Below are 19637 nucleotides of genomic sequence, written 5' to 3' on the forward strand. Positions count from 1 at the left end.
GGGTCTGCGCGCGGCCGGACGCCTGCCTGTGCCCCCCCGGCTTCGCCGGCAAATTCTGCCAGCTGCCCGCGCCCCCCCCCACCGCCGGACCCCCCCGAGACCCCCCCCCGGGGGGGCCGCAGCCCCTCACCCGCTCCGTCTACACCCTGCCCATCGCCAACTACCGGGAGGAGCAGGACGGTGAGGGGGGGGGGGGGCCCAAAAAATCCCCCCCCGTGTTGTCACCCCCCCCCGTTGTCACCCCCCCCAGTTGTCCCCATCCTGATTGCCCCCCCCCCTCAATTGTCCCCCCCTCCCTCAAATTGTCCACGAATTTCGGCATCCCCAAACTGCCCCCCCTCGTTTTGCCCCCCCAAATTGTCCCCCCCAATTCTCCCCCCTCGAATTGTCCCCCCCCCAATTGCCCCCCCAAACTGTCCCCCCTAATTTTGTCCCCCTCATTTCGCCCCCCCAAAATTTGTCCCCCCCAAATTGTCCTCCCCAATTATCCCCCTAACTTTGTCCCCCCTAATTTTACCCCCCCCAATTTGTCCCCCCCAATTTTGTCCCCCCAAAATCTGCCCCCCGTTTCCCCCCCCTAATTTTCTCCCCCCCAACTTTGCCCCCCTCATCTTCTCCCCCCTCCAATTTCCCCCCCCCAAATCCCCCTCCCCAACTGCCCCCCCCAAATTGCCCCCCCCCCAAATTGCCCCCCCCCCCAAATTGTCCCCCCCCCCAGGCGTGACGTCCATGGTGAGCGTCCACGTGCGCCACCCCCCCGAGGCGTCGGTCACCATCCACCAGGTGGAGCGGGTGCGGGACGGGGACGGGGACGGGGACGGGGGGGACGAAGGGGCCAGGAACCCCCCCCCGGAGCCCCCCCCCCGGGTGCTGGCTCAGAGCAGCCCCCCCCTGCCCGGGGAGGGTCCCGGCTTCGGCCCCACCGCCGGCTTTGGATACTGCTTCCGCACCGTGCGGGGCGCGGAGGTGAGGGGACACGGGGACACTGGGGACATGGGGACATGGGGATGTTGGGGACAGCAGGGGGACATGGGGACACGGGGACACTGGGGGACTTGGGGACATGGGGACGTTGGGGAGAGGGATGGGGACATTGGGACACTGAGGACATTGGGGATGTTGGGGACATTGGGGACAGCAGGGGGACATTGGGACGTTGGGGGCATTGGGGATGTTGGGGACACTGGGGACATCAGGGACAGCAGGGGGACTTGGGGACATTGGGGGACTTGGGGATGTTGCGGACATGGGGACATGGGGACATTGGGGACACTGGGGGACTTGGGGACATGGGGACGTTGGGGAGAGGAATGGGGACATTGGGACACTGAGGACATTGGGGATGTTGGGGACATTGGGGACAGCAGGGGGACATTGGGACGTTGGGGGCATTGGGGATGTTGGGGACATTGGGGACATCAGGGACAGCAGGGGGACTTGGGGACATTGGGGGACTTGGGGACGTTGTGGACATGGGGACATTGGGGAGAGGGATGGGGACATTGGGACATTGGGGATGCTGGGGACATTGGGGACATCGGGGACAGCAGGGGGACTTGGGGACATTGGGGACATGGGGACACTGAGGGACTTGGGGACATTGGGGATGTGGAGACATGGGGACACTGGGGATATTGGGGGCCTTGGTGGTGTTGAGGACATTTGGGGACATTGGGGACATCGGGGAAGTGGGGAATGTTGGGGACATTGGGGGTGTTGAGGGCATTGGGGGACATTGGGGGACGTTGGGGATATTGGGGACATGGGGATAGCAGGGGGACATGGGGACACTGGGGATGTTGGGGACACTGGGGATGTTGGGGACGTTGGGGACAGCAGCGGGACATTGGGAACAGTAGGGACAGCAGGGAGACATGGGGACATTGGGGACATGGGGACACTGGGGACATTGGGGACATTGGGGACAGTGATGGGGACATGGGGACACTGCTTCCGCATGTTGCAGGGCATGAGGGTGAGGGGATGTGGGGACATGGGGACAGCAGGGGGACTCAGGGACAGAAGGGACATGAGGGGGAGATGGGGACATGGGGACGTTGGGGACAGGAGGGGGATATGGGGATGGGGATGGGGACTTGGGGGCGGGGATGGGGACATGGGGACAGGGATGGGGACATTGGGATGGGGATGGGGACATTGGGATGGGGACATGGGGATGGGGATGGGGACATGGGGACAGGGACATTGGGGTGGGGACATTGGGGTGGGGACATTGGGATGGGGATGGGGACATTGGGGTGGGGACATTGGGGTGGGGACATTGGGATGGGGATGGGGACATGGGGATGGGGACATTGGGGTGGGGACATTGGGATGGGGATGGGGACATTGGGATGGGGACATTGGGGTGGGGACATTGGGATGGGGATGGGGACATTGGGATGGGGATGGGGACATGGGGATGGGGACATTGGGGTGGGGACATTGGGGTGGGGACATTGGGATGGGGATGGGGACATTGGGATGGGGATGGGGACATGGGGATGGGGACATTGGGGTGGGGACATGGGGATGGCACCGTGAGCACGGGGAGGTGACCGAGGATGTGGGGCTGGGGACGTGGTGGGGACACGGAGGGGGACCTGGGGATCCAGGTGGGGACATGGGGACCTGGGGGGGGACATGGAGACGCGGGGGGGGTCCCGGCGCCCCCCGACCCCCCCGCCCCGTGCAGTGCAGCTCGCCCCTGCCCGGTCTGCGCACCCAGGACGTCTGCTGCCGGGGGGCCGGCGTGGCCTGGGGGGTGCACGAGTGCCAGCCCTGCGACGCCGACCCCCGTAAGGCAGCGGGTTTTTTTGGGGGGTTATGGGGTTGGGGGGGGTTCTGCGGTGTGGGGGGGGGGCTCACTTTGTCCCCCCGTCCCCCCCTCCCCCATTTGCAGCAAACCCCCCCGCCGTGGGGCAGCACCCCTGCCCCAAAGGTTTCCGCCGCGCCAATGGCTCCTGCGTGGGTGAGTTTGGGGAGATTTATTTTTGGGGGGGTTAAAAGGGGATGGGGGGGGTTTGGGGTGCTGACCCCCACCCTGTGTGTGTCCCCCCCCCCCCCAGATGTGGATGAGTGCCAGGAGGGGGGGTTCTGCCAGAACGGGCTCTGCACCAACACCCGGGGCAGCTTCGCCTGCCTCTGCCACGAGGGCTTCATCCTGGACTCGTCCCGGAGCAGCTGCATCTGTGGGATCGGGATCGGGATGGGATTGGGGGTGGGATCGGGATGGGATTGGGATTGGGATTGGGATTGGGATCGGGATGGGGTTGGGGGTGGGATTGGGGTTGGGATTGGGATTGGAATTGGGGTTGGGATTGGGGTTGGGGCAGGGGCTGGGGCTGGGATTGGGATTGGAATTGGGGTTGGGGTTGAGGTCGGGGCAGGGCCTGGAATTGTGGTAGGGATTGGGATTGGGGTTGGAATTGGGATTAGGGTTGGGATTGGGATTGGGATTGTGGCTGGGATAGGGATGGGGTGAGGAGGGAGTAGGGGTTGGGATTGGGACTGGAGTTGGAGTTGGGATTGGGAGGGGATGGGGATGGGATGGGGATGGGGGGGGGTCTGAAATGGGACTGGGACTGGGATTAGGATTGGGATTAGGGTGACCGGTACCACCCCCCCGCCCCCCCCCCCCCAGCCCACCAGGTGATCTCGGAGGCGCGGGGGCCGTGTTACCGGGTGCTGCGGGAGGGGCGCTGCGCGCTGCCCACCCTGCGCAACATCACCCGCCAGATCTGCTGCTGCAGCCGCGTGGGCAAGGCCTGGGGGCCGGCGTGCCAGCGCTGCCCCCCCTTCGGCTCCGGTGAGCCCCCCCGGGACCCCCCCAAAAAAAAACCTTTAGGGCGGACCCCCCCCCAAAAAAAAAGAAACCCTTTGGGGAGCCTCCGTTTCATGGGATTTGCACCCAAAGCCACGGGCTCACCCTTTGGAGGGGGGGTTTTTTGGGGGAGGGGGGTAATTTTTTTTGGGGGGGGGTCCATTTTGACACCCCCTCCCCCCCCTTCAATTGCAGAGGGGTTCAAGGAGATCTGCCCCGCCGGCCCCGGCTACCACTACTCGGCCTCCGACCTGCGCTACAACACCCGCTACCTGGGCCAGGACCTGCCCCGTGTCCCCCTGGGGCGTCCCCGTGTCCCCTCCCCAGCTGGGACCGCCGCCCGTGAGCCCCTTGTCCCCCCCCCACCCCCCCCAGCTGCCAGGACCCCCCCCTCACCCCATTGCTCTGCCCCACAGCTCGCTGGCGCCCTGGTCGGCCGCCCCCCAGCAGGTCACCGCCTGTCCCCGAGGTGCCACAACGCGTCCCCGAGGTGCCACCACGCGTCCCACACGTGCCACCGCGTGTCCCCGAGGTGCCACAACGCATCCCCGAGGTACCACCACGTGTCCCCGAGGTGTCACCACATGTCCCTGATGTGCCACCACGTGTCCCTGAGGCACCACCGCATGTCCCTGAGGTGCCACATGTCCCCAAGGTTCCACAGCGGGTCCCTGAGGCGCCACAACGTGTCCCCGAGGTGCCACCAGACGTCCCCGAGGTGCCACAACGCGTCCCCGAGGTGCCACCGCGCATCCCCGAGGTGCCACCACCAGCCCCCGAGGTTGTCATCGTGCCTCGACCCACCCTGGGGCTGCTGGGACCCCTCCCCACGCCACCCGGCCCGGAGGGTCCGGCACCAGGTAGGGCTGGGGCACTTGTGCACGGCTGCACGCGTGTGCGCACCGTTGCACGCATGCATGGTTGCAGATGTGCACGGGGTTGCACTGTGTACAGCTGCATGCGTGCATTTTATTTTATTTTTTGCACGTGTGGTTACGCTCTGCGCCGTTGCACATACACATCTCAGCACAGGCGTGCAAGGTCACACGTGTGTGCATGTGGCCGTGCACTTGTGTATGGTTGCATGCTTGCATGGCTGCATGTGTGCAGTTGCATGTGCACGTGTGCTCAGTTACATGTGCAAGCAGTTATGTGTGCAATTTGCATTTATTCAGTCTCATTTGTGCACAGTTATAGGCGTGCACAGTTACACACGTGCGTGTTACACGTGTGCACACCATTGCAGGCTTGCCCAGCTGCATGCAGCTGCAGTAGCACGTGTGCATCTCATGCATGCACAGCTAAATATATTGTGCACGTGTGCACGGTTTGCATGCATGACTATTTGCACATGTGTGCACGGCTACATGCATGCCTGCTTACACACGTGTGCACAATGCCTACTTACACACGCCTACACGTGTGCATGTGTCCTGTATGCCTATTTGCACACATGTCCACAGTTGCATGCATGCTTGATTGCACACACGTGCACAGTGTGCATGCGTGCATGTTTGCACAGGTGTGCACAGCTGCACGCCTGCCCGTTTGCACACACGTGTGTTACTCACGTGTGCCCGCTTGCAGGCCACCGGCAGCGTGTGCGAGCGGAACCCGCGGATCTGCGGCCCCGGGCGCTGCGTCCCGCGCCAGGGCGGCTACACCTGCCTGTGCCACCCCGGCTTCTGGCTCAGCACCCAGGGCACCCACTGCATCGGTGAGCGGCGCCCGGCCCCTCCCTGGGCACCCATGTCCCCGTGCACCCACCTCCCCCTGCACTCATTTCCCCGTGCGCCCATTTCCCTGTGCACCCACCTCCCTGTGCACCTGTTTCCCCATGCACCCACCTCCCCATGCACTCACCCGTTTCCCCGTGCACCTATTTCCCCGTGCAGCCACCCATTTCCTCACGCACCCATTTCCTCACGCACCCATTTCCTTCTGCACCCATTTCCCCATGCGCCCACCTCCCCATGCAACCACCTATTTCCCCATGCACCCACCTCCTCATGTACCCACCCATTTCTCCGTGCACCCATTTCCCCATCTATCCACTTCCTTGTGCACCCACCTCCCCGTGCCCCCACCTCTCCAAGCCCCAATTTCCCCCTGCCCCCATTTCCCCATGCACACGTTTCCCCACGCACCCACCCATCTCTCCATGCCCCCACCTCCCCGTGCCCCCATTTCCCCCTGCCCCCATTTCCCCGCGCACCCACCTCCCCACTCCCCTCTCCCCCTTCCCTCCCACCCACCTCTCCATCCGTCCCCGCTCCTGTCCGTCCGTCTGTCCCCATTGCCGTCCGTCCCCCCGCCTGCCCAGACGTGGACGAGTGCCGGCGCAGCCCCCGGCCCTGCACCCCCGGCCGCTGCGAGAACACGGTGGGGAGCTTCCGCTGCGTCTGCGGCCCCGGCTACCGGCCCGGCCCCGGCGGCACCGACTGCCAAGGTCAGCAGGGACGGGGGGGGGACAGAGGGGGACAATGGGGACAACGGGGATGGGGCTGAGGTGGCCGTGTCCCCGTAGATGTGGATGAATGCGCCCAGAGCCCCTCGCCCTGCGCCCAGAGCCGCTGCGAGAACTTGCCCGGTGGCTACCGCTGCGTCTGCCCGGCCGGCTACCAGGCCAGCACGCCCACGGGACAGTGCCAGGGTGAGCGGGGACACCGGGGTGTGGGGACACCGGGCTGTGGGGACACTGGGTGTGGGGACACCGGGGTGTGGGGACACCAAGGGTATGGGGACACCAAGGGTATGGGGACACCATCTGCGTGTTCAACACCCATGGGGTCATCGTTCATGGGGTCACCACCCATGGGGTCACCATCCATGGGGTCACCGTGCCATAACGCCACCATCCAAGAACTCAACATCTATGGGGTCAGCAGCCATGGGGTCACCATGCCATAGTGTTGCCAGCCACGGGGTTAAACATCCATGGTGAACCCATCCATAACCTCCCAATACGTGGTGTCCCCATGCGTGGTGTCCCCATCCGTGGTGTCCCCATCCATGGTGTCCCCATCCATGGTGAACCCATCCATAACCTCCCAATACGTGGTGTCCCCATCCACGGTGTCCTCATCCGTGGCGTCCCCATCCGTGGTGTCCCCATGCGTGGTGTCCCCATCCGTGGTGTCCCCATGCGTGGTGTCCCCATCTGTGGTGTCCCCATGCGTGGTGTCCCCATGCGTGGTGTCCCCATCCATGGTGTCCCCATCCATGGTGAACCCATCCATAACCTCCCCATCCGTGGTGTCCCCATCCACGGCGTCCCCATCTGTGGTGTCCCCATCCGTGGTGTCCCCATCCGTGGTGCCATCACCCACGCCCTCCCCGCGGTGCCACCACCGCTGCCCCCTCTCCGTGCCGCGCAGACATCGACGAGTGCGAGAACCACCTGGCCTGCCCCGGCCAGGAGTGCGCCAACACGCCGGGCTCCTTCCAGTGCCGGCCGTGCCGCGACGGCTTCGAGCTGCGCCACGGGCGCTGCGCAGGTACCCGCGTCCCCCCACGTCCCCCCTGTCCCCCCGAGGGGGGGGCCCACCCTTAATTGTGCCACCCCCTAGACGTGGACGAGTGCGCCACGGGCTCGCCCTGCGGTCCCCACGGCCGCTGCAGTAACACCGAGGGCTCCTTCCACTGCCAGTGCCGGCGCGGATACCGGGTGGGCGCCGGCGGCGCGCCATGTGCGGGTGAGTGGTGGGGGCGGCATGGGGATGGTGCCGTGTCCCCCCCACACCCGACGGCCCCCCCACGGCCCCCATCTGCCCACAGATGTCAACGAGTGCCTGGAGGGCGACTTCTGCTTCCCCCACGGCGAGTGCCTCAACACCGAGGGCTCCTACAGCTGCCTCTGCGCCCAGGGCTATGCCAGCACCCCCGAGGGCACCGCATGCGTTGGTCAGAGCCCGGCATGGTCCCGGTGCCTGTCCCTGTCCCTGTCCCTGTCCCTGTCCCCATCCCCATACCCATCCCGGTCCCATTGCAGTCCCCATTCTCATTGTGGTTTCTATTCCAGTTGCAGTTTTTTAGTCCCAGTTAATCTACTCAATCCCATCCCCGTGCCTATCCATGTCCCCATCCAATCCCAATCCTATCCCCATCCCAATCCCATCCCCATCCTATCCCATCCCAATGTCTCTCCCTGTCCCCATCCCATCCCACCCCAATCCCAACCCCCATCCCATCTCTGTCTCCATCCCAACCCCATTCCCACCCCAGTCCCCATCCCCATCCCAATCCCATCCCCATCCTACCCTTTTTCCACCCCAATCCCAATCCCACCCCAATCCCATCCCATCCCTTTTCCACCCCAATCCCAATCCCACCCCAATCCCATCCCAATCCCAATTCCATCCCAATCCCACCCCAGTCCCATCCCATCCCACCCTACCCCTCCATCACCCACCCACGCATCTGGGTACCACGGGGTGCCACCAGCCCCTTGTGTCCCCCTCTTTCCCCGTATCCCCCCTGTCCCCGTGTCCCCCCCCGTACCCACGTCCACCCCGTGCCCATGTCCCCCCCGTCCTCACCCCGTGTGCCCCCCCAGACGTGGACGAGTGCCAGCGCGGGGACGTGTGCCGGGGCGGCCGCTGCGCCAACACCGACGGCGCCTTCGAGTGCCACTGCCCCGCCGGCTTCCGCACCGACGCTGAGCGGGCCCAGTGCCACGGTGAGGGGCTGGGGGGTTGGAGGGGGGGGATTTTGGGTGCCCCCCACCCTGGGGCTGGTGGCGAGGGTGGCCCTGTCCCCGCAGATGTGGACGAGTGCCAGGAGCACGGGGCCGAGTTGTGTGGGGCCGAGCGCTGCGAGAACTTGCCCGGATCCTACCGCTGCGTGCCCGCCTGCCAGCACGGCTACCGGCCCCGGGACGGCGGGGGGTGTGAGGGTGAGCGGGGATTGGGATTGGGATTGGGATTGGGATTGGGATTGGGATTGGGATTGGGGTTGGGGTTGGGGTTGGGGTTGGGATTGGGATTGGGATTGGGGTTGGGGTTGGGGTTGGGGTTGGGATTGGGGTGGGGATGGAGATAGAGACCAATAGTGGATGGGTTTAGGGACTGGGATTGGGATGGGGATGGGAGGGGATGGGATTGGGGTGGGGATGGGAGGGGATTGGGATTGGGATGGGATGGGATTGGGGTGGGGATGGAAATGGAGACTAATAATGGATGAAAATAGGGACTGGGACTGGGACTGGGACTGGGACTGGGACTGGGACTGGGACTGGGATGGGAATGGGAGGGGATGGGATGGGGATGGGGATGGGATTGGGATGGGGATGGGATGGGGATGGGAGGGGATTGGGGTGGGGATGGGAGGGGATGGGATTGGGGTGAGATTGGGATGGGGATGGGAGGGGGATGGGAGGGGATTGGGGTGGGGATGGGATGGGTTGGGATGGGATGGGATGGGATGGGATGGGATGGGGATGGGATTGGGGTGGGGATGGAAATGGAGACTAATAATGGATGAAAATAGGGACTGGGACTGGAACTGGGACTGAGACTGGGACTGGGACTGAGACTGGGACTGGGACTGGGACTGGGACTGGGACTGGGACTGGGATGGGGATGGAATGGGTTTGGAATGGGGATGGGGGTGGGATTGGAACAGGATTGGGATGGGGAAGGAGATGGAGACCAATAATGGATGAAAATAGGGGGTGGGATTGGGATGGGATTGGGATGGGATTAGGGTGAGATTGGGATGGGGTTGGGGATGGGATGGGAATGGAGACAGGTCCAGGGACCAGAACGGGACGAGGATGGGGACTGGGACAGGGATGGGAACCCGCACACAGGGCTGTGATGCGCACGGGGCTCATCCTGCCCGGGGCCGTGGTCCCCATCACCCCCCACCCCACCTTGTCCCCCCCCCATGCTGGGGGTCCCCCCGGTGTCCCCGCAGATGTGGACGAGTGCCAGGAGCACGGGGCCGAGTTGTGTGGGGCCGAGCGCTGCGAGAACCTGCCCGGATCCTACCGCTGCGTGCCCCCCTGCCAGCCCGGGTACCGGCCCCGGGACGGCGGGGGCTGCGAGGGTACGGGGCCATGGGGACGGGGACAGGGCCATGGGGACGGGGATGGGGCCATGGGGATGGGGACAGGGCCATGGGGACGGGGATGGGGCCATGGGGACAGGGACTGGGGCACGGGGATGGGGATGGGGGTATGGAGAGGCTGAGGGGACCCTGCCCTAGGGGACAGCGGGGACACCACTATGGGGTTTAGGGGCAGGGGGATTTCTCCATGGGGTTAGGAGGGGGACGGACAGCAGGGGCCATGGCATGGGGGACATCAGGGACAAGCCAATGGGGCACAATAGGGACAAAGCTATGGGGGACATGGAAAAAACAACGGGGATGCTGGGGACAAGCCAATGGGGTCGAGGTGCAGGGGGACTTCTCTATGGGGTCAGGATGGGGATGGGCAGCAGGGGACATCAGGGACAACACCACGGGAGATAATGGGGACAAAACGATGGGGGACATTGGGGACAACCCAATGGGGCCACTGGGGACAAGCCAATGGGGTCGAGGTGCAGGGGGGCTTCTCCATGGGGTCAGGATGGAGACGGAGAGCAGGGACCATCGGGGGACAGTGGGGACCCCCCCATGGGGCTGAGCTTTTGGGGGACGGCTCCACGCTCCCCCCCCCAATGTCCCCACCGCCCCCTCCCCCCAAAAAAACGTCACCTCCCCGCTTGCAGACGAGGACGAGTGCGCCGAGGGGGGGTCCCGCTGCGGCCCCCACGCCGCCTGCCACAACCTCCCCGGCTCCTTCCAGTGCGCCTGCCACCAGGGCTACGAGGCCGCCCGGCACGGCCACCACTGCCAGGGTACGGGGACAGCGGGGACAGCAGGGGGGGGACACCCAGAGTGACACTGAGCCCCCCCCCCTTCGTGTTTCCCCCCCAGACGTGGACGAGTGCGCGACGCTGCCGGGGGTGTGCGGGGCGGCGCGCTGCGAGAACGTGGACGGCTCCTTCCTCTGCCTCTGCCCCGACGGGGGGCACGAGTTCGATCCGGTGACGGGGACGTGCGGGGGACCCCTCCCCAGCGACCCCACTCCTCCGGCCCCCCCCGGAGCCGTGGAAGCCCCCCCGGGCTTGGCGGCGTGCTTCAGCCCCGCCTGCGGGGTGCTGGCGCCCAACGTCAGCCGGCAGCAGTGCTGCTGCAGCGTGGGGGGCGCCTGGGGGGTCCGCTGCCCCCCCCCGAGGCCATGCCCCACGCCTGGAACCGGTGGGGACATGGGGACGCTATGGGGGGGGGAGGGGATTGGGGATGGCGTGGGGTGGGAAGGGATTGGGGTGGGAGTGGGATTGGGGATGGGGATTGGGATTGGGGATGGGGGTGGGGATGGGATTGGGGTTGGAGATGGGGATGGGGATGGGGATGGGATTGGGGATGGGGATGGGGATGGGGATGGGGATTGGGGATGGGATTGGGGATGGGGATGGGATTGGGGATGGGATTGGGGATGGGGGATTGGGATTGGGATTGGGGATGGGATTGGGGATGGGGATGGGGATGAGGATGGGGATGGGGATGGGGATGGGGATGGGGATTGGGACTGGGATGGGAAGGGATGGGATTGGGATTGGAGTGGAGTGGGATGGGATGCGATTTGGGATGGGATGGGATGGTGATGGGATTGGAGTTGCAATTGGGACTGGGATGGGATGGGATTGGGATGGAGATAGGATTAGGATTGGGATGGGATTGGGATAGGATTGGGGGGGTGGAGATGGAATTGGGATGGGGTTGGTGATGGGATTGAGATAGATTGGGATTGGGACTGGGATGGAATGGGGATGGGATGGGGATGGGATGAGGATGGGACTGGGATTGGGGTGGGAAGGGATTGGGATGGGTTTGGGGTGGTGATGGGATTTGGGATGGGGATGGGGATGGGATTGTAAAGGGATTGGGATTGGGGTGGGTATTGCCAGGGATTAGGACTGGGATGGGATGGGATTGGGATCGGGGTGTGGATGGGGACAGGGATGAGCTGGGGATGGGGTCAGGATGGTGCCAAGGTGCAGGGGGGGTGACACCTCTGTCCCCCCCCCCCAAGCCGAGCACCGAGCCCTCTGCCCCCACGGGACCGGCCAGACCACGGGGCCCCAGGGCTCAGCAGCAGGTCAGTGCGGCCGCGGGGGGGGCACAGCGATGGGGCAACCCCCATTTGGGGCTCCCTCCGTTTAGGGACTCCCCCCCCTACTCAGGGGCTCCCCCCTGTATTTAGCGGTTCCCCAATGTTGGGGATGCCCCCCCATTTTGGGGATGCCACCCCTGTTTTGGGGCTCCCCCATTTATGGGATGCCCCCTGTTTTGGGGACTCACCCCCCCTAATTTGGGAATGGCCCCCATTTGGGGGACTCACCCCTCCCATTTTGGGGATGTCCCCATTTTTCAGGGTGCCCCCTCAATTTGGGGATGCCCCCCCTATTTTGTGGGGTTACGCCCCTCCCCTTTTGGGTGCATCCCGCCTATTTTGGGGCAATACCCCCCCTATTTTGGGGTTCCCCTCCTATATAGGGGCTCCCCCGTTTCGGGGGTGCCCCCCCCAATTCCGAGGACCCTCCCCCTGACGTCGCCCCCCCCCTTACCCCCTTACCCCCCAGATGTGGACGAGTGCCGGGTGTTCGCACCGCAGCTGTGCCGGGGGGGGGTCTGCATCAACGCCGCCCCCGGCTTCAGCTGCTACTGCCCCAGCGGCTACTACTACGAGCAGGAGCACCTGCAGTGCGTGGGTGAGCACCCAGCACCCCCAGCACCCCCCCAGCACCCCCCCAGCACCCCCAGCACCCTGACCTCAGCACCCTAATTGTGCCCTGGGTGCACCCTGCCTGCACCCTGAGCACCCTGAGCACCCTAATTGTGCCCTGAGTGCACCCTGAGCACCCTCTTTGCACCCTGAGCACCCGACTTGTGCCCTGACTGCACCCTGAGTGCGCCCTACCTGCACCCTGAGCACCCTGACTGCACCCTCAGCACCCTAATTGTGCCCTGAGTGCACCCTGGCTGCACCCTGAGCACCCTACTTGCACCCTGGCTGCACCCTGAGCATGCTACCTGTACCCTGCCAGCACCCCAAGCACCCTGCTCACACCCTGCCCACACCCTGAGCACCCTGCCCACACCCTGAGCACCCTGAGCACCCAACTTGTGCCCTGCCAGCACCCTACCTGCACCCTGAGCACCCTGCCTGCACCCAGCCAGCACCCTGAGCACCCTGAGCGTGCCCTACCTGCACCCTGGGTACCCTAATTGTGCTCTGAGTGCACCCTGCCTGCACCCTGAGCACCCTGCCTGCACCCTGAGCACCCTAATTGTGCCAAGTGCGCCCTAAGCACCCTGCCTGCACCCTACTTGCACCCTGAGAGCACCCTGAGCACCCAGCCAGCACGCTGAGCTCCCTACCTGCACCCTGAGCACACAACCTGTACCCAGAAAGCACCCTAAGAGCACCCTGGCTGCACCTTGAGCACCCTCTTTGCACCCTGAGCACCCAACTTGTGCCCTGCCAGCACCTTACCTGCACCCTGAGCACCCTGCCTGCACCCAGCCAGCACCCTGAGCACCCAACTTGCATCCTGAGCACCCTGAGCACCCTGCCTGCACCCTGAGCACCCTAACTGTGCCCTGAGTGTACCCTGCCTGCACCCTGAGCACCCTAACTGTGCCCTGAGTGTACCCTGGCTGCACCCTGAGCACCCTACTTGCACCCTGCTCACACCCTGAGCACCCTGCCCACACCCTGAGCACCCAGCCAGCACCCTGAGCACCCTGACTGCACCCTGCCCACACCCTTCCAGCACCCAGCCTGCACCCTGAGCACCCTACCTGCACCCAGACAGCACCCTGAGCACCCTGCCCACACCCTGAGCACCCTGAGCACCCTACTTGCACCCTGCCAGCACCCTGAGCACCCTGAGCACCCTGCCTGCACCCAGCTCACACCCTGAGCACCCTGCCCACACCCTTCCAGCACCCAGCCAGCACCCTGAGCACCCTGAGCGTGCCCTACCTGCACCCTGAGCACCCAACTTGTGCCCTGAGTGCACCCTCCCTGCACCCTCAGCACCCTGCCTGCACCCTGTCTGCACCCCGAGCACCCTACTCGCACCCCAAGCACCCTGCCCTCAGCCCCCCGAGCACCCTTCCAGCCCCCCGAGCCCCCTTCCAGCCCCCCCCCCCGTGCCCCCCACCCCTTTGCCGACCACCACCGCCCCCCCCCCCCCCAGATAACGACGAGTGCCAGGACGAGGACGCGGAGCCGTGCATCGGGGGCCGCTGCATCAACACGGTGGGCTCCTACTTCTGCTCCTGCGCCCCCCCCCTGGTGCTGGACGGCTCCCAGCGCCGCTGCGTCACCAACGACACCCGCGCCATGGGTGAGGCCACCCCCTGTCATCCCCCCCCCGTGTCACCGTCACCCCCCCGTGTCGCCCTGTCCCCACGTGTCCCCATATCCCTGCCCTATGTCCCCGTGGCCCCCCATCCCCGTGTCCCGGCACTGTCCCCTGATGCCCCCCCCGTGTCCCCATGTCCCACATCCTGATGTCCCACGTCACCGTGTCCCCACGTCCTGTGTCCCCATACCCCCATGGCGCTGTATCCCCCATGTCCCCAAATCCCCGTGTCCCTGTGTCCCCATGTCCCACGTCGCCTCCCCTTGTCCCACATCCCCCTGTCCCACGTCACCATATCCCTGTGTCCCCATGTCCCCATGTCCCACATCCCTTCATCCCAGTGTCCCCCGTTGTCTCCCCACATCCCACATCACCTCCCCATGTCCCCACCTCACTGTGTCCCCATGTCCCCGTGTCCCCATGTCCCCATCTCCCCGTGTCCCCATGTCCCCGTGTCCCCATGTCCCCGTGTCCCCGTGTCCCCATATCCCCACGTCCCCGTGTCCCCATGTCCCCATGTCACTGTGTCCACATGTCCCTGTGTCCCATATCCCCACGTCCCCGTGTCCCGCTGTCCCCATGTCCCCCGTTGCCTCCCCACGTCTCACGCTGCCTCTCCGTGTCCCCACACCCCCCGTGACCATATCCCCATGTCCCATGTCCCCATGTCCCTGTATCCCTGTGTCCCCGTGTCCCCATACCCCACGTCCCCATGTCCCACGTCCCTTTATCCCAGTGTCCCCTGTTGTCTCCCCACATCCCACGTCACCTCCCCATGTCCCCATGTCCCCGCATCTCACATCCCCATGTCCCCATGTCCCACGTCCCCATGTCCCCGTGTCTCCATGTCCCCATGTCCCTGTGTCCCCATGTCCCCCGTTGCCTCCCCACGTCCCACGCCACCTCCCCATGTCTCCACGTCCCCCTGTCCCCACATTACCATGTCCCCATGTCCCTGTGTCCCATATCCCCATGCCCCACGCCCCACATCCCCATGTCCCCATATCCCCCACCGCCTCCCCGCCTCCCCACGCCCCCCGTCACCGTGTCCCCGTGTCCCCCCGTCCCCAGAGGAGGACCCGGCCGTGTGCTGGCAGGAGGTCGGCCCCGACCTGGTGTGCGGGCGCCCGCGGCTGGACCGGCAGGCGACCTACACCGAGTGCTGCTGCCTCTACGGCGAGGCCTGGGGCATGGACTGCGCCCTGTGCCCCGCGCGACACTCAGGTGCCACCGCCGTGTCCCCGATGGCCCCGTGTCCCCAATGTCCCCATATCCCCCATGGCCCCCTGGCCCCATGTCCCTATGGCCCCATAGCCACGTGGCCCGGTAGCTTCGCATCCCAATGGTCCTGTGTCCCCCCCATGGCCATGGCCCCGTGTCCCCACGTCCCCATGTCCCCGTGTCCCCTACGTCCCCATGTCCCCATGTCCCCTTGTCCCCGTGTCCCCGTGTCCCCGATGTCCCCATGTCCCCCACGGCGCCCTGGCCCCATGTCCCTATGGCCCCATAGCCACGTGGCCCCATAGCTTCGCATCCCAATGGTCCTGCGTACCCCCATGGCCATGGCCCCATGTCCCCGTGTCCCCATGTCCCCGTGTCCCCACATCCCTATGACCCCACAGCCACGTGGCCCCATAGCCTCATGTTGCCATGCACCCGTGTCCCCTACGGCCCCTTGTCCCCATGTCCCCTTGTCCCCGTGTCCCCTTGTCCCCATGTCCCCATGTCCCCTTGTCCCTGTGTCCCCGTGTCCCCACATCCCTATGACCCCACAGCCACGTGGCCCCATAGCCTCATGTTGCCATGCACCCGTGTCCCCTACGGCCCCTTGTCCCCTTGTCCCCATGTCCCCATGTCCCTAAGGCCCTATAGCCTCACATCCCCGTGTCCCCATGTCCCCCCATGTCCCTGTCCCCCCCCCCATGCCCACGTCCCCATGCCCCCTCCCATGCCCACGACCCCCCCATCCCCTATACCCATGTCCCCATGTCCCCAAGACCCCACACAGGGGGACCCCCACCCTGCCCCCCTCCTACCCCAGCAATAGGGACCCCCCCCCAGACCCCCATAATGGGGACCCCATGGGCACCCCCAAGAGTGGGTCCCCCTTAGACACCCCCCCCCCAATGATTGGGACCCCTTGGACCCCCCCATAACAGGGACCCCTTTGCCCCCCCCAATAATGGGAACCCCTCCCACCACCCCACAACGCCCCCCCCCAATGGAGACCCCTTGGGCACCCCCCATATAACAGTGCCCCCCCCACCTCTTTACACCCCCCCCCCTTAGCATCCCCAATTTTTAGGACCCCACCCCACAACCTGCCCCCCCCCATTTTTTTTTCTCCCCCCCCCCCCCCCCCCCCAGATGACTTCGAGTTCCTCTGCAATGTCCTGCGCCCCCCCGGCCCGGGGCTGGGCCCCCCCTACGAATACGGCCCCGAATACCCCCCCTACTATGGGCTGCCCTACGGCCCCCTCCCCTTTGGGGGTCCGGGCCCCCGCCTGCCCCCCCCGGGGCTGCGCGCCGACTACGACCCCTACGGGCTGGGGGGGGGCTACGACCCCCGCGGGGACGCCCTTTACGCCGCTCCCCCCCGCTACGAGGACTTGGAGGATTTCGAGGGGTCCCGCCGGGGCCCCCCCCGCTCCTCCCGGCCCCGCAGCCCCCCCAGCGCCCCCCAGGACCCCCCCCCGTGGCTCTTCCAGCCCCACGGCGTGGCCGAGCGGCCGGGGCGAGCCAGCGAGGACGGTGAGTTTGGGGGGGGGGGGGGGGGGGATTGAGGGGTTTTGGGGGGGATTTTGTTTTTTTTTATGGGGAGGGGGCTGACGGGGACCCCCCCCCGCAGACCCCCGGGACGAGGCGCTGCCGCCGGAGCTGTGCGGGGTGCTGAGCGGCTGCGAGCACGGGCGCTGCGTGCGGGTGCCCCAGGGCTTCACCTGCGCCTGCGACCCCGGCTACCGGCTGGACGCGGCACGCGTGGCCTGCGTGGGTGAGACACGGCCTAATCCCGGCATAATCCGTCCTAATCCGGCCTAGTCCCGGCATAATCCCGGCCTGATCCCGGCATAATCCCGGCATAATCCCGGCCTAATCCGGCCTAGTCCCGGCATAATCCCGGCCTAATCCCGTCATAATCCCGGCCTAATCCGGCCTAATCCGGCCTAGTCCCGGCATAATCCCGGCATAATACGGCCTAATCCCGGCCTAATCCGGCCTTGTCCCGGCCTAATCCGGCCTAATCCGGCCTAATCCCGGCCTAATCCGGCCTAGTCCCGGCATAATCCCGGCCTAATCCGGCCTAATCCCGGCCTGATCCCGGAATAATCCCGGCCTGATCCCGTCCTAATTCCTTCATAATCCCGGCCTAATCCCGGCCTAATCTGGCATAATCCAGGCCTAATCCCGGCCTGATCCCGGCCTGATCCTGGCCTAATCCTGGCCTAATCTCGGCCTGATTCCGGCCTGATCCCGGCACAATCCCGGCCTGATCCCGGCATAATCCCAGCCTGTTCCCATCCCAATCCCATCCCATCCCAAACCCCAGTCCCAGCCCAAATCCCACCCCATCCCATCCCCAATCCCACTTTAATCCAACCCCCAATCCCACCCTAATCCAACCCCAAATCCTACCCCAATCCTACCCCAATCCTACCCCAAATCCCGATCCCATGCCCATTCCATACCCCCAATCCCAATCCCACCCCAATCCCATCCCCACCCCCCCCAATCCCATCTGCAACCCCTTCCCACCCCAGTCCGACCCCAAATCCAATCCCAATCCCACCCCAAATCCCAACTAAATCCCAATCCCGCCCCAAATCCCAACCAATCTCAGTCCCACCCCAAATCCCTTCCCATCCCAACACAAACCCATCCTAATCCCACCCCAATCCCATCCCAAATCTCACCTCAATCCCATCCGCAACCCCTCCCCACCCCAGTCTAACCCCAAATCCAATCCCAACCCCAATCCCACCCCAAATCCTACCCAATCCCAATCCAACCCCAATCCCACCCCAATCCCCCCTCAAATCCCCCCCAAATCCTCCCCAATCCTACCCCAATCCCCCCCCAAATCCCCCCCAATCCCAATCCCACCCCAATCCCTCCCCAATCCCCCACAATCCCAATCCCACCCCAAATCCCACCCCAATCCCATCCCCATCCCCCTCAATCCCACCCCAAAACCCACACAATCCCAATTCCACCCCAATCCCATCCCAATCCCATCCCAATCCCCCTCAATCCCACCCCAATCCCCCCCAATCCCAATCCCACCCCAATCCCTCCCCAATCCCCCACAATCCCAATCCCACCCCAAATCTCACCCCAATCCCATCCCAATCCCCCTCAATCCCACCCCAATCCCCCCCAATCCCAATCCCACCCCAATCCCCCCGAACCCCCCCCAATCCCACCCCAAATCCCACCCCATTCCCCCCCCAATCTCCCCCAATCCCCCCAAAACCCCCCAATCCCACCCCAATCCCACCCCAAATCCCCCCCAACCCCCCTTAATCCCCCTCTCCGACCCCCCCTGACCCCCCCCCTTTTCCCCGCAGACCTCGACGAGTGCTCGGAGGCCGCCCTGTGCCGGGGGGGGGCGCTGCCTCAACACCCCCGGCTCCTTCCGCTGCCTCTGCCCCCCCGGCTCCGTCCCGGCGCAGGGACCCCCCCGCTGCGTCCCCGCGCGCCCCCCGGCCTGAGCCCCCCCCTCCCCATCCCGGGGGGGGGGGCCCTGTATTTATTGTCTGTATATATCGGAGCTGGGGGGGGGGGGGATGGAGAGACACTGGGGGGCACCGTCCGGCGTCCCCCCCCGCCCGCTGTGGGGTGAGGTGGGGGGGGGCTCCTGGGGGTGCCCATGGGGGTGCCCGGCCCCCCGCTCCCTTCCCCCCCCGTCCATGTGAGCCCCCCCTCACTTCCCCCCCAATTTTTACAGAATAAAGGTTTTCTATAAAATGAGCTGGGGGGGGGGGGGAGTTCTTTCATCCTAATAGGGTCGGGTGGGGGGGGGGCTGTGGTGTCACAGGGACTGGGACCCCAAATGGGACCCCCCCCTCATGAGTCTGGACCCCCCTACTTGGGACTGGGACCCCTCTATGGGTTTGGGACCCCACCCCAGTGGGACTGGGACCTCCCCCCAATGTGTCTGGGACCCCTCCATGGGTTTTGGACCCCCCCCAGTGGGACTGGGACCCCCCCCATGTATCTGCCCCCCCCCTCAATGTGTCTGCCCCCCCCCCCCAATGGGACTGGGAGCCCCCCATGTGTCTGGGACCCCCCCATGTGTCTGAGACCCCTCCATGGGTTTGGGGACCCCCCCCCAATGGGATCAGGATCCCCACCCCAATGGTGCTGTGACCCCCCCCCCCCATGGGTCTGTG

The 19637-nt window shown here is 65.5% G+C and overlaps 1 protein-coding gene across 1 annotated transcript; it reads left to right on the forward strand.

Moving 5' to 3' along the window:
• Nucleotides 1–5: 5 nt before the first annotated feature.
• LTBP4 (latent transforming growth factor beta binding protein 4) lies at nt 6–19215 on the forward strand (the record flags this gene model as incomplete). Its single annotated transcript, XM_068668617.1, is given in 27 exon segments — nt 6–180; nt 719–966; nt 2696–2798; nt 2903–2971; nt 3069–3191; nt 3644–3808; nt 4019–4165; nt 4240–4418; nt 4479–5360; nt 5363–5540; nt 6147–6272; nt 6351–6476; nt 7201–7320; nt 7393–7518; nt 7601–7726; nt 8379–8501; nt 8586–8717; nt 9740–9871; nt 10540–10668; nt 10748–11071; nt 11907–11972; nt 12457–12585; nt 14080–14229; nt 15319–15471; nt 16615–16998; nt 17096–17239; nt 18813–19215. Coding segments are annotated over 27 exon segments (5034 nt in total), but the record flags the coding sequence as incomplete, so codon positions are not given.
• Between the last annotated feature and the right edge of the window lie 422 nt (nt 19216–19637).

Source organism: Anas acuta, unplaced genomic scaffold, assembly GCF_963932015.1.
Source record: "Anas acuta unplaced genomic scaffold, bAnaAcu1.1 SCAFFOLD_285, whole genome shotgun sequence".
NCBI classification, from domain to species: domain Eukaryota; kingdom Metazoa; phylum Chordata; class Aves; order Anseriformes; family Anatidae; genus Anas; species Anas acuta.